General features: G+C 51.3%; 5 protein-coding genes across 5 annotated transcripts; 3 read left to right on the top strand and 2 right to left on the bottom strand.

The window, feature by feature from the left end:
• The first annotated feature begins 817 nt into the window (after positions 1-817).
• On the top strand, positions 818-1,613 carry PSV08DRAFT_392779 (uncharacterized protein). Its single transcript, XM_014228579.2, has one exon. It carries the CDS (start codon positions 844-846, stop codon positions 1,606-1,608), a length of 765 nt encoding a protein of 254 aa, XP_014084054.1. The 5' UTR covers positions 818-843; the 3' UTR covers positions 1,609-1,613.
• An 83-nt stretch (positions 1,614-1,696) lies between these two features.
• On the top strand, positions 1,697-2,230 carry PSV08DRAFT_310464 (uncharacterized protein). Its single transcript, XM_066092650.1, has one exon. The coding sequence runs from the start codon at positions 1,795-1,797 to the stop codon at positions 2,041-2,043; it is 249 nt and encodes an 82-aa protein (XP_065948954.1). The 5' UTR covers positions 1,697-1,794; the 3' UTR covers positions 2,044-2,230.
• PSV08DRAFT_410669 (triacylglycerol lipase) lies at positions 1,697-7,124 on the bottom strand (the record flags this gene model as incomplete). The annotated part of the gene is made up of 5 exons (XM_014228578.2): positions 1,697-3,516; positions 3,565-4,412; positions 4,472-4,758; positions 5,809-6,383; positions 6,433-7,124. The coding sequence occupies 5 exons, from the start codon at positions 7,122-7,124 to the stop codon at positions 2,130-2,132; spliced, it is 3,789 nt and encodes a 1,262-aa protein (XP_014084053.2). The 3' UTR covers positions 1,697-2,129.
• Positions 7,125-8,377: 1,253 nt separating this feature from the next.
• PSV08DRAFT_403008 (uncharacterized protein) lies at positions 8,378-11,014 on the top strand. The gene has a single exon (XM_014228576.2). The coding sequence runs from the start codon at positions 8,476-8,478 to the stop codon at positions 10,888-10,890; it is 2,415 nt and encodes an 804-aa protein (XP_014084051.1). The 5' UTR covers positions 8,378-8,475; the 3' UTR covers positions 10,891-11,014.
• Positions 11,015-11,376: 362 nt separating this feature from the next.
• On the bottom strand, positions 11,377-12,028 carry PSV08DRAFT_310444 (uncharacterized protein). The gene is made up of 4 exons (XM_014228575.2): positions 11,895-12,028; positions 11,782-11,821; positions 11,683-11,725; positions 11,377-11,526 (listed from the first exon to the last, which is right to left on the bottom strand). The coding sequence occupies exons 1-4, from the start codon at positions 11,898-11,900 to the stop codon at positions 11,385-11,387; spliced, it is 231 nt and encodes a 76-aa protein (XP_014084050.1). The 5' UTR covers positions 11,901-12,028; the 3' UTR covers positions 11,377-11,384.
• Positions 12,029-12,056: the final 28 nt, after the last annotated feature.

The following is a 12,056-nucleotide window of genomic DNA, read 5'->3' as shown; positions in this document are numbered from 1 at the left end:
GACATGATGCAATATCATTAGGCTTTTGTTTGAATTATTGTTTTTTGACATGTTCATGTTCAAAGATATAATTACTAATACGGTCGAGGTTTTTCTTGGTTGCAAAGGTTGTTCGTTTGCGCGTTCTTCCTGGGTGCACCTTTCTTACCCTTTATGGAAGAGTCTCAAGTGAGTACGATGTTGGTGGGTTCAACTTTGAGTGCATAGAAAGATTTTTTCTTTCTTGCTCGATAGTAATGATCAGGCATTCAAATCAGGATTACAGGACCTGACGTACATCTATACTGAAGAAGCTGGAACCATAGGAAATCATGTATAGAAACCAACTTTGCATGCAGAGGCTTGACACGGATGAATTGAGGCTGCACATCCGAGTAGTAGTGAGGAAGATTTTCAGAGTACCGATAATTGAAGTGGCTCTGTTTGATGGCTTCAGGCTTGCTGCTGTGAGCAGTTTCTACATCTCTGGCAATGGTTGCGTAAAGCACAACCCAACTGTTGTCCTTTGCAATGTGGTGAAATTGAAGACAGTGCGCCTGTCAAGCTTAGTTGGCATTGCAACTTCGTCGTTACCAACATCATGTAATACTCGGCTACACGAGGTTTCTCGCTACGCAGGGATGGCTAGACGGTACTCCTATCGATACGCGCATATCCCTGTACTGTAATCTCCGCCCCAAAAACACTGGCCCAAAATTTCCCGCTCTACCCCTCGAAGCCGCGTTCATACCCTGCCCCTCGTGTCGCAAGCCTCTGGTGACTCTTATTCAGCCCCTTCGACGTTTGTTGTCTAGAGACATTGTTTATTACGCCAATTGCGCAAAACAAAAAACAATTGCGACAATGTCATCGACAAACACCACCATCGAACCACCAGCAGTCAAGAAGCGCGGACGACCCAAGAAAGTGGCCGAAGATGCGGGGGAAACCATAGTCGTAGAAGCGAAGAAAACACCAGCTGTAAAGAAAGCAACTACAAAGCCTATAGCGCCCAAGGACAAACTTATCGCGCCAGAGAAGGACAAGAAGACAATTGCGAAGAAGAATGCGCCGGAACATCTTACGCCCGTCACACCAGCAACAAGCAAGATACTCGAGTCCGTACGCGCCAAGGGGACACTGAGCAAGACATTGCCTACCAAAACAGCCAGCCTAGAGAGCAGGAATAGCGGTACTCCTCCAGCAACAACAGCACAAGCACCACCCATCTCATCCTCCTCACCACCACCACCACCACAACAACAACAACAACCCAAAACCCCCCGAACCCACCCCGCACCAACAACCATCCCCCTACCGCAAAAACCCATCCCCGCTCCATCCCCCATCTCCTCCGCCTCGCACACAACATCCCCCCGCAACCCCGTCCTCCCGCCAAACCCCTACCCATCCACCCCACGCCGCATCCCCCCCGCGCTCTCCCAACACACGCGCGTCATAGAGCCTACACCCGACATACGGCTTCCGCCCAAGTACAAGCCCGCGGCACGCCGGGTCACGGCAATTATAGTCAGCTTACCGATTGTCTTGGTGTTTGGGTACGAGCTGCTTGAGCGGTGGAGGGGGAAGAAGGAGGTCAAGGTTAAGTTTGGGGGTGATAGATCGTAGGGGTGTGTGAGAGATGTTAGGAAGAGAGAGAGAGAGACAGGGCGGGGGATGAATGAGTAATGGTATATAACGAATGGGGACATGACGATGGGGCGGTGGCAATGCAACAACAAGAGGGTATATACATATATAAAATCTCTACTAATAAACGTTCTTTCCTTCTTTCCTTCTTTCCTTCTTTGTCTGATGCATATTCTTCTTCTCACTTTACGAATTGTGTGTTTCCATCTATCCTCAAAACAGACGGTAAGGTCTTCTTTTACTAACCGACTCTGCTTCTACAACATTCTACAAAAAGAAATAATAGGTGAATGTTTGTATATCCATCTACCACTCTGCATCCTCCAAAAAACTCAAGCACACATACACACGCCTGAAAATGCAGGATACATATGGAGAACATATGAGAGAAGAGAGTGTGTGGCTGGCAGATGAACGGGATTGAAAGATACGGAAACAAGACTAGCTTGTAGTCGTACGAATCTACAAAAGAAAAATGTAAAAAGTCTACACAGAATCGATTACATGCAACTCTTCTTCCGCATCAGCATACCCCTCGTACCAGAGTGATCAAGCGGCAAGCCAGATGCACTATTGCGTCTACTGCCCGGGCGGCTGGGCCCTGGTGATGGCGTGGGCCAGACAAACTCCTGCTCAAGCTGTGGCGGGCCGACACTGACGTCGGGGGTAGCTGGGCCAGGAGGATGGAATAGGCGCTTGTAGCGTAGTTCGGGTGAGCTTGGCGCGTTACCCGTTGTTGACTGCGAGGTCGTTGATGTCATGGTGAGATGGAACAATGTGTCTGTGCGGCGGCGAAGTGGGCTGATATTGATGGGCGGTGATTGTACAGGTTGAGATACCGGTTGCGGGGCAGGTCGCATCACGGCTTGGGGTGTGGAAGGCCATAGGATTGGGCCTTGGAAATTGGGTGATGTGGGTGGCGAAGGTGACGAGATGCCATCTGTAAGATCTGAGTCGGGGTCTGCGAAGTAGTCTTGGTCAGAAGTATCGTTGGTTGACGACGCTGGCTCCAACTGAATCGCATCAATATTTAGACCGTGGGGTTGGTGACGGGTTGCGTCGTTAATCTTCTTCGAGGCGGATAGGGATTGCAGTGATGCTTTCAACTGCGTGCGAGAAAGGAATGGTGTAGTAGGTGCTGACTTCCTAAGTACAGGGCTGGGGGGACTCGTCCTCAGTTGGAAGCGGGCTGATTTGTGTGTCGACCTCGCTCGCTTTCTTTGGGAAATGTCAGTGTCCTGGGAATTAGTGCGTCTGATCTGGGGTTCGGTGGGTGTGGAGGGGAATACAAGCCGCCCTTTCAATTGCTGTATTGTATCGTCCAAAGCGAGCTCAATGGCGACATGGTTCTGTATGCGTGAAAGCTTCGGCCAAGTCGCACGTTGCCCGGTTAACATACATCCAATCATGTACTCGGTTGTCGGGTTGCTCAACACCCTAGGAAAGTCGGCATAATGGATCTTGGGAAAGATGTTAATGTCTCCAGAATACCGCTGGCTAAGGACAGATTTGACTTTGGTGGCAAGATTTGGGAAAACCCCAGTATCTGCCATCTGCTGCAGGCGATGCATGGCCTCTCCTTTACACAGACTGGCGGAAAGGCTTAGCCAGCTAGGTCCAGCGTTAATGTCTTGTTGATCCTCGATAGGAACTAGCTCCTCCTCCTTCTCCAGAAAAGGAACGACGTGTGGATTGACTTGAGAGACAATAAAGTGGTTAACATTGAACATTTCCGACAGACGCGTCATTGGCAGGTCATTGTCAACTGAGCCGTCGATCCAAGTAGCGTCAGGATTGGGGTCCCAAGGAACTTCTAGACCGGTTTTTGGGTCTTTAGCGATGAGTGAGGCTTTCTTGTAAACCAATGGGACTGAGCAAGATGTACATCTGAGCTTCATTAGTATAAACATGGACCAGTGTATCCACATTACTTACACAGCTGACCAGATCATGACGTTCGGCGCCGTAATGTAATTCAACAGCCTGGGCAGCTCATAGAGCGAGGATGTTGAAACCGGTATGTTCAAGATGCGACGGGTCCGATTGTATGCCTCCTGAAAAGTCATGTCTCCAAGCAAGCCTCGCATGACTCTGGTTAGATGCGAGATATCGAAAAGAACACCAGATTTCATCAAACGCATCGCCATGCCTAGGAGGCCATCGGGTTGATCGGGGTTTTCAAACACGTTAAGGTCACCATAGCAGAATTCGTGCATGACATCTGGTATCTCTGCATCCGTCTTGGTGCAAAGCACAGCACAGACAATGCTTCCAGCAGACGCTCCAGAAATGATGCGTGGGAGGAGACGGGCTTCCCACAGGGCCTTAACAACGCCAATGTGGTTCATGCCCAAAGTGCCACCCCCCGACAGAAGCAATGCACTTCGGCCGAAGGATTGACGTGTCTGCAGGAGCTGGTCGACCAGTCGTCGTGGCTCGACAGAACACTGGTCTCCTTGCTTTTCTGAGACGCTCAACAAAGCAGCCAAAGTTTGTTGTGCTGACTCAATGTACCTCTCAATCAGCCGTTTGGTGCCGATGTGCGAATGCTTGTACAGGCGCAGATCGCCCATGTCGCCTAAGCCGCGGGTGAGGGTAGTTCTAATCAGGAACAACATCCTCTTGACGTCGCAACTCATACGCGCGTCGTCCAATTCACTTAGTCGAGCGGCGACTAGGTCGGCATTGTACTCGAGCGTTTCATCCTCGTCTTTCCAAGCCTCATTGCCCTCTAAGATGTCGAGCTCAGTGGCAGCGGCTTTCCATTCGTCGTAGGTCTCGGCCTGTGCAGCGCAGTCTCGTTAGCATGTGATGATGGGTACCACCAATCTGAGGAACCCACGTCTTTCAAGCGCAGGTACAGGACCTGCCGGCGGGCGTCTTCCGCTGTGCCAAACCCCTGCTCAGGGACATTTCTTTCGCCTAATATTCCCACAAGACTGCCTACGGGGTTCCTGACGAGGTGTGCAAGGGGGCCCAGAAACCCAGCATGACTCTTGCTCTTTCTCAAGGATTTCTGGCCATTTTGTCCTCCTCTTACGTGCAGTCGAGTGCTGCCGCCTGCAAAGATAGTGTCAGACAGCAGTGACATGGAGCAATGGTGCACGCCATGCGCGAACGGTGCAAGGCCTGAATTGGACGATCGGACAATGGTCAAAGGAAAGGGCCGAAAGGGGCGCTGCGCAACAGGCTGTGAAGCTATCGAGGTGGGAAGGCGGAGACTGGCAGGACAGGATATTTCAATTGAAAACGGCGGTCGACAGCGTAGTAATAATAGTGCTTTTCCCCAGAGACGCGGTGTAGGTATTGGCGGAAATGGGGTTAACCGTGGGCGGTGGTCATGCGCCAGGTGTCGCGCAAGTCGCGGAAGCTACGTCACGGGTCGGCGAGTGGAATTCTTGTAGCAGACAACTGGCAGAGCGACAGGAGATGAGCAGCAAAGGTGGACACCGGCCTCTGAAGTATTTACCAGAAGCTGCCAGTGCAGGCTCAAGGGCCGGGGAAGAGTGGGCGCGTGTCCGTGGGCCATCGTCATTAAACGTCAAGGGTACGGCTAAGGAAAGGTGACAACGACTCGCTCCAGCAGCACCCGCTGCCCGTCCTTGTCGGCCCCGTGCTGATGATTAGCAAATATTCCCTCTGGGACCTGCACAAGCTCCACACTACTGTACCCGCTGCCATGCACCGTTCGGGTCATTGTGCTCGCTGACGGTGCTGACTTGGGGGACTGGCTTGCGGAGAACCGGCAGGCAGCGTAGATCCGGAGAGGGTGCAAACGTGGGGTGCGCCTATGAACCGCTTCCCACGCGTTCCAACTGCTCCTTTCGATCTCCACACAGCACGAGATCCAAGCACATGAGACGGCAGTGCACACGCCAAAAAATTAAGGGTGTCAAGCGCGTGGTCATCTGAACTTGACGCGGGCTTAGACACGGCGCCTCTTTCACATGCCAATCTGACTAAACCAACCATGCGCACCCCAAAAGTGGCACGGCCACGTACCAGATGCATTGTGCACTACTAAGGAAATCGAGTCATGCTGCATATTGCATCTCCAGTCCGTCTACAACAAGACCGGCGAAAATGTGCTTCTTACGGCCGTGTTGGTCGGAATCCGACCAAATAAAGGAAATCCCCTGCACTACCTATTACATACCACCCAACCCACCCATTATGTACGCCCCTTCGGAGCCTGGACTAGATTTGGCTCCTTTCTTTCCTCGCGCTCAACATGATACCAGCCCGAAGACTTCCCGCTCTGGTCAGATACAAGGTAAACTTTCTCGAGACTTCGCAGACAAGCCAGCAGGTTCGGACCAGGCAGCTCGTTGCGAAGGAGCAGCTGCGTGAAAGCATCGAGCTGCTCACGAGACAGTCGCTTCTCCATGAGCAGGAAGTTGACCATGATGTTATGTGAGCTAAAGCACATCATGTTGAGTTTATATGGCAGAGTCGCAGTCTCCACATACAACTGCCGACATACGCTGTTGAGTAGAGTGAAGCTCTTGCGTATCTTGATATACGGCTTGGCGGCCGCCTGGAAAGGATTCATCTTGCCATCAATGACTGTGCAATGATACTTGAAGACAGGCGTAACTTTCTTCGCCACCTGAGGCCTCGTGGGGTCGAAGGTTATCCGGTAGGTCTCATAGTTGATGTTGACTGTTTTGCCGCCTAGTGTATATCTGTAGATGATATCCCGGACATTTTGCGGGAGCTGCAAGAACGGTGAGCTGACTTGGTTCGTCGACCATCTAGTTGAGTCAGTCTGCGGAACTAAGGCACACTCCGAATCGCACTTACAACTGGGTTTCACGAGACTCTCTTGATAGTAGTGACCCGCTGATCTTCTCACGTGGTGCGGGAGTTAGTAAGGCTTTGTAGGCCCTCGGTTGATAAGGCTCTCTTGGCGCATTCCTGCGGGCTTGTCCAGACAGCTGAAAGGTTCGCGTTGAAGGAGTAGGTGATGTCTCAGGCGTGTTCAACCTGTCTTTTTCAACATATCCATTCAGCCGTACAAAACTCTCGTCCTCCTGCACTTCATCGTGCCCTTTTCTCTGAACCTCGGCTGGTGGCGTAGGCAGATAGCGTTTGTTCTTCTGGTCGTTGTGCTCTCTGGACCTCTGTCCGATCTTCATCATCTCTGAAAACTGTTGCTTAGTGGTCCAGAGACTATTCTCATCTGTCTTTTCAGGTTGATGCCTTCCATTACTCAGGACTTTGTCGAAAACCGAAAGTCTGTTGACGCTTCTAGGTGAAGTTTCCAAATCGGCATCATCTGGTATGGAGACGGGTCCACCAAATGCGCTTTTCTTCGACACAAGCGGCTTCTTAGCCTGTGGTTTTGAAGCCGACGTCACAAACTGAACTTCATCTGATCCGTGAGCCGTCTTGGTCCGCTTGCGGCCGTCGTCATTCTCACGAACTTGATCAAAATCGAAGGAAAGGCGCCGCTTATCGGGTTGCCGCCGTGAATACGTGATCTTGTTCACCATCTTACGGCAAAACTCCAGAACTTTTTTAATGAGTGCGAGAATGGCGAATGATGTGATTTGAAGTACTTGGGTTGGGTTGGCGTGTGCAGTGATTGGCGGACCTGCAGTGTTGACATATAACGGCAGGCGTCGATGACAGCCAACTTGTCTATGCCAAATCAAGGAGCGCAATTGGCAAGGTGAAACAAAAACGGAAGCGTGGACTCAAGTGATAGCGTAGTCGTAAAGCTCACTTGCGCGCACTCTCACTTTCCTCGAGATGTGTTCAGCGCAACGGTGAAGTCCTGCAGCGTGGCTCAACAAGTGGCGTCGGGATGTCAGTACGCGGCGTGACGGAGACAAAAGTCCGAATCGAGAAAAAGCATATACACGGAGTCCCAGGGAATTGGAAGGCCGTGTGTGCGATGGTCCGATGTAGAAATAGATCTCCCCATGTCGCGGTCTCACGTGCGGTCATGGCGAATCAATCTGGTTAGTCTGTCATCATAGTCACATGATTGGCTTCAATAGCCTCGAGTCCAGACACAACTGTCATCCATATGAGCTCAGAGCATACTGCAAAATTGCATTGGCCGACAATTTGATGCCCCTGTACACATAATTCATTGCGTAGTTGCATGTCGATCTTCATACTAGCACCGTTGCAAGCATTTGATTCGGGTGTCATCTGGTGAAAGTGTACACAGCTGTCATGGTGGCGCTGCTAGATATATGCAAGATTGCCCCGACTTTTACTTTTTACTAAATTGGGGATTTCGGCCGTCCTGATTAGTCATTCACTCCCACCTATCTCTCGTCACAAATAAACAAAAAATGCATAATGGTTTGGAAACATTGGAATCTTGTTATGATGGCCAGTAAACTGCTGGCTTTCTCTCCTCATGTTTATCTAGGATTTTATTGATCCTTCATGATTAAATAGAGGCCTATGGATGATGATACTAGAGACATAAATGTGTTGTGGACTTGAATGGCTCAAGAAGTCATTCAATGTATAGCAAAACCAGGCTATGTACGAAGCGAAGAAGCAGTCACCAATAGGCATGACAACCGCTCCATTAAACTTTTAAACATATCATAAAGATCAGAATCATGGCGCACAGAGAGTGAGCAGATGTGTAAGAGTCTAGAAGTGGGAGCAGCATAGTGACTGGTCGAGGTGAGATCATATCGTTAGCGCGTCACGTGACAGCGCGTCAACTCGCATACCTCAGTGTAGCCTGTTCACATGTCGTGCCATGCCATGCCAGACGAGAAAGAGCGCAGGCGTACCATGAAAGCCAGAATGCGCAGCACATCAAATACATCGCCGTCCGATCGCTAGTAAGCCGCTTCGCCGTAGCCCACAACAATGTGGTTCCTGGAACATGAGAGTCTTTTTGAAGGGAAGCGCGTGTGGCTCCGCCCGGGATCGCAGCAGCTCTTCGGTCGAACTAGGGCAGCCGACCAGGACGGCCCACAGGGAAGGAATTGGAAGATTGACAACAAGGCTGTATCGAGGAAGCATGTAATGCTCAAGGTTTATGAGGTGGCACCAGAGGACGGAACCAAACTCCACAAACGGTCACAGATCGAGGTTATTGACCTCAGCTGCCGTCAAGGGACTACAATCGATGAAAAGACAACGCTGAAGAGCCAAAAGACAGAAGACGGAACAGTGACCTACAGCAGCGAGATACTGAAAGGAACAGAGCACACAATTCGATTAGCTCAAGGCTATGCGCCGTTCAAAGTTGTTTGGCGTCCAGTTGTGTTCACCTATGCGTCCAAGGAGTCAAGAGATGGCAAAGCACGTAGTACGCAATTGCACTCCCTAGACATCAAGACTACGACGGATTTTGTGTTCGACAAGACAACCCATGTCGTATCAGCGAAGCGAAACTTGCCCAAGGTTCTCTCTGGTCTAACGTCCGGCAAGCACATAGTTACTGCCGAATTTCTTGAAGCGGTTCTCCGTGTTGCAGCCGCATCGGTCGATGAGGAACAAAACTACATACCTTCTCAATTGGAAGAAGACTTTGAGGCATGGTGGCCGGCTGAGAAGGACTATATACCGGCAGCAGGCGCAGAGCCAGTTGCTCGCCCGCAGGAGATGCTGCTTCCCGATGCTTCAAGATCAGAAGTTTTCTCAGGCTTAACCTTTATTTTCTTGAATGAAGGCCAATACAGTAGCTTGCTTGACCCGGTCACTGGTGGAGGCGGCAAGGCTTTACTTTACAATGTCCGACCAGGCGAGACGACCGTTGAGGAATATGTCGATTATGTTCACAGCGTCGCAGGCAAGAAACGACGTGGAAAAAGTGGCGAGAAGCTTCCAGTTATAACAGTTCGGTTGCCAACCTATCCTGACGCAATGGAAGAATGGGCCGCAAGCTTTGTCACTGGAGCTGATCAAGCACTTGGTCAACGCTCCATTTTACAAAACGAGTTCCTCGATGTGATCATCACAAAGGACCGTACTCAACTCCAACGGCCACCCGCTGAAGTTATCCAAGTGCCTTCTAGTGACCCTGTGCCCGACTCAGCTCCAACTCGACGTTCTACCCGTGCCCGAACTCCAATGTCCAGGTCAGGGACACCTTCACAATCCCGGGAAGGGAGTGTAGCTCCAGCAGAAGAACCCATAAAGGCGATTCCACGAAAGCGCATAAGTAGGTCCAAGACCAGCCGCTTCACAGGTTTCGATGATGACGAACCGATCCCGAAGAAGAAGCTCAAGGTGGAAACCATACCAGAGGAGAATGTACAACAGGTCGCTGCCTCAGGGTCATCAGTTGCAACTTCACAGACACAAGCTGGTCCCAGTACGCAGAACCAAGCCTCTCTACCATTACATATTCAAGACAGCGTCGAAAAGGAGGAACAGATAGATACGCTGTTTCCAATGGCCGCAAAGATGAGAAAACAGAGAGCAGCTACTCGGGCACCATCAGTTTCGGTGGAGCCTGAAGCAGGTGAACCTGTACAAAAGTCAAGTACCAAAGGCGTAGATGCATTGGCACGACTCAACAAGGCCAAGGCCAAAGCAGAGAAAGAGATCAATGTCCGCGAGCAAACGCGCCAGCGGATCAAGGAAGAAGAAGAGCGACGTAAAGCAGACGAGGAAAATCTGCGAGAAGCACTCCAAGGCATCGATATCTCTGAGCTCAAGAACCTAGCACAGATAGAGGAAATGGACGTCTTACCACGACAAAACAGAAGCAGCGCACACAATCAGAGCAGAGCAGGCAGCGACCGCTGGAATCCCGAGTGGAACGGCCGCAAAAACTTCAAGCGTTTCCGTCGTCGTGGCGTCGAACAAGGGGTGCAAGGCCACAAAGTCATCGTCACGCTCGAAGAGGCCCCGCCGAAGAAAGGTTTCGGCATCGGCGACGCCTTCTTCCTCGAAGACGTGGAGCCCTCATCACGCTCGCACCACAGCCGTCGTGGCACACAAGCCGACGACGATGAGGCCTCTGAACCAGAAGTCGGCGGCTTCGCTCGACGCAAACATAGCACGCAGACTCAGACGCCACGGGAAGTCATTAATGTCGAGGATAGCGGGCCCAATGACGAGGAAGTGGTACCTGCAGAGCGGACGCAGAGGAGTAGTGCGCGCACACAACGAGTTGTCGAAACGCAGCTCGAGGGTACGCAGACACAGGGAAGTAGGAAGAGGGGATCCGGCGCTGCGAGTGGACCGCCTGCCAAGAAGGGCAGGTTTGAGAGGAGAGACGATGATAGTGATGATGAGGAAACGGGGTTTAGGTTTAAGCGGAGGGGGTAAAAGATTTGTTTCGCGTGGAAAAGAGATGGAGTATGTGATAGTTTCCTGTGTCCTGCCACACCAAAAGCATGATACCCAGATAGGTTGTTTACTCAAGTAGCGAAATCGCATTCCATCGCATGTCACGGTTGAAGGAAAAAAAACGTTGGTGTCAATGTCAAAAGCGTAAATTCGTTGTCGTCTAGCTAGACGATTAGATAGTAGGCGTCCCAACACCCTCCACCAAAGGAGTAAAACGAGGAAATTTAAACCCGCATGGCCACATGCTCTCTGCCCGGTGTTTTGTCGTGCTGCGTACTACGCAGGTTGCACTTTTCCAGACCACATCCATGTCTCTACAGTCCCACTGCAATGTCTCTGTCTCTGCTTTTTTCTCTTCCACCCGAAACGGTTCAGTGTCGCAGTTGTTTATCGCCTGTCGCCACAAAGGGTCGCTTTCTTTCTTCGACCACCAAGCTCTTGTGCTCAGTGTGTACATATCGGAAAGGAACGGTTTATCGCTTGCGCTCAAAGTACGAGCTGGCACCGAACAGGGCGACGCTCTGGTCCATGACGGTCTCGCCGACCCAGAGGTAGTTTTCAAACCACTTGAGGGCGCTGGGGTTTTCGCTGAAGGAATCTGGCTTTAGACTGGGTCTGGGGTTTAGCTTTAGCTCCAGACTTGTATCAAGGTCGCGAAATCATGTTGAGCATATTGCTCGGGCAGGAGGTCCAGGTGTGGTGGTGGTGAGGAGTGGGGGGAGGGGGGGAGTGGTTGTGCCTAGGAAGGAACAGAGGATGGGGACAACGTACGTGAGGCCAGTTGAGCGCCGGACGCCAGCCAGGAAAGCGGAGACTGTGGCATGGTTAGTAACATTGTTTTTGGAATAGGCATACTTTCTGTGCACGTACTTAGGACCGCATCAAAGGCGTAATGTGCGACTTTGCCGAGCTGGAGGGAGTGTAAGCTACTGAGGATGCGACTCGGCGGCCCGACAGGCGCGGATCCGGAGCAGGCTACCTACGACCATTGTGGAGAGTATGGGGCGAAGCGGAGTTGGGTCTTGGGGAGTTGTTTGGCGATCACTGTACCAAAGAGTGTGGCGGGTATGGATGTTGTCGCGGGTGGCGGTTGTTGAGTGGTGGAAGGATGCGGTGTAGAGCGATTAGATAGAAGTGGTGGAGAG

This window comes from Bipolaris maydis (genome assembly GCF_028858645.1).
Source record: "Bipolaris maydis strain C4 unplaced genomic scaffold PSV08scaffold_9, whole genome shotgun sequence".
Classification (NCBI taxonomy): domain Eukaryota; kingdom Fungi; phylum Ascomycota; class Dothideomycetes; order Pleosporales; family Pleosporaceae; genus Bipolaris; species Bipolaris maydis.
Note: the sequence above shows the minus strand (reverse complement) of the source record. Positions and strands in the feature narration are given on the sequence as shown.

What these genes read in the sequence shown, in the direction of transcription:
- PSV08DRAFT_392779 (XM_014228579.2), top strand. Translation starts at nt 844, where the DNA reads ATGTCATCGACAAACACCACCATCGAACCACCAGCAGTCAAGAAGCGC.
- PSV08DRAFT_310464 (XM_066092650.1), top strand. Translation starts at nt 1,795, where the DNA reads ATGCATATTCTTCTTCTCACTTTACGAATTGTGTGTTTCCATCTATCC.
- PSV08DRAFT_403008 (XM_014228576.2), top strand. Translation starts at nt 8,476, where the DNA reads ATGTGGTTCCTGGAACATGAGAGTCTTTTTGAAGGGAAGCGCGTGTGG.
- PSV08DRAFT_310444 (XM_014228575.2), bottom strand. An exon ending in CGCCTTTGATGCGGTCCTAA is followed by an intron (nt 11,726 to 11,781) that starts GTACGTGCACAG and finishes ACCATGCCACAG; the next exon opens with TCTCCGCTTTCCTGGCTGGC. An exon ending in CGGCGCTCAACTGGCCTCAC is followed by an intron (nt 11,527 to 11,682) that starts GTACGTTGTCCC and finishes GCTAAACCCCAG; the next exon opens with ACCCAGTCTAAAGCCAGATT.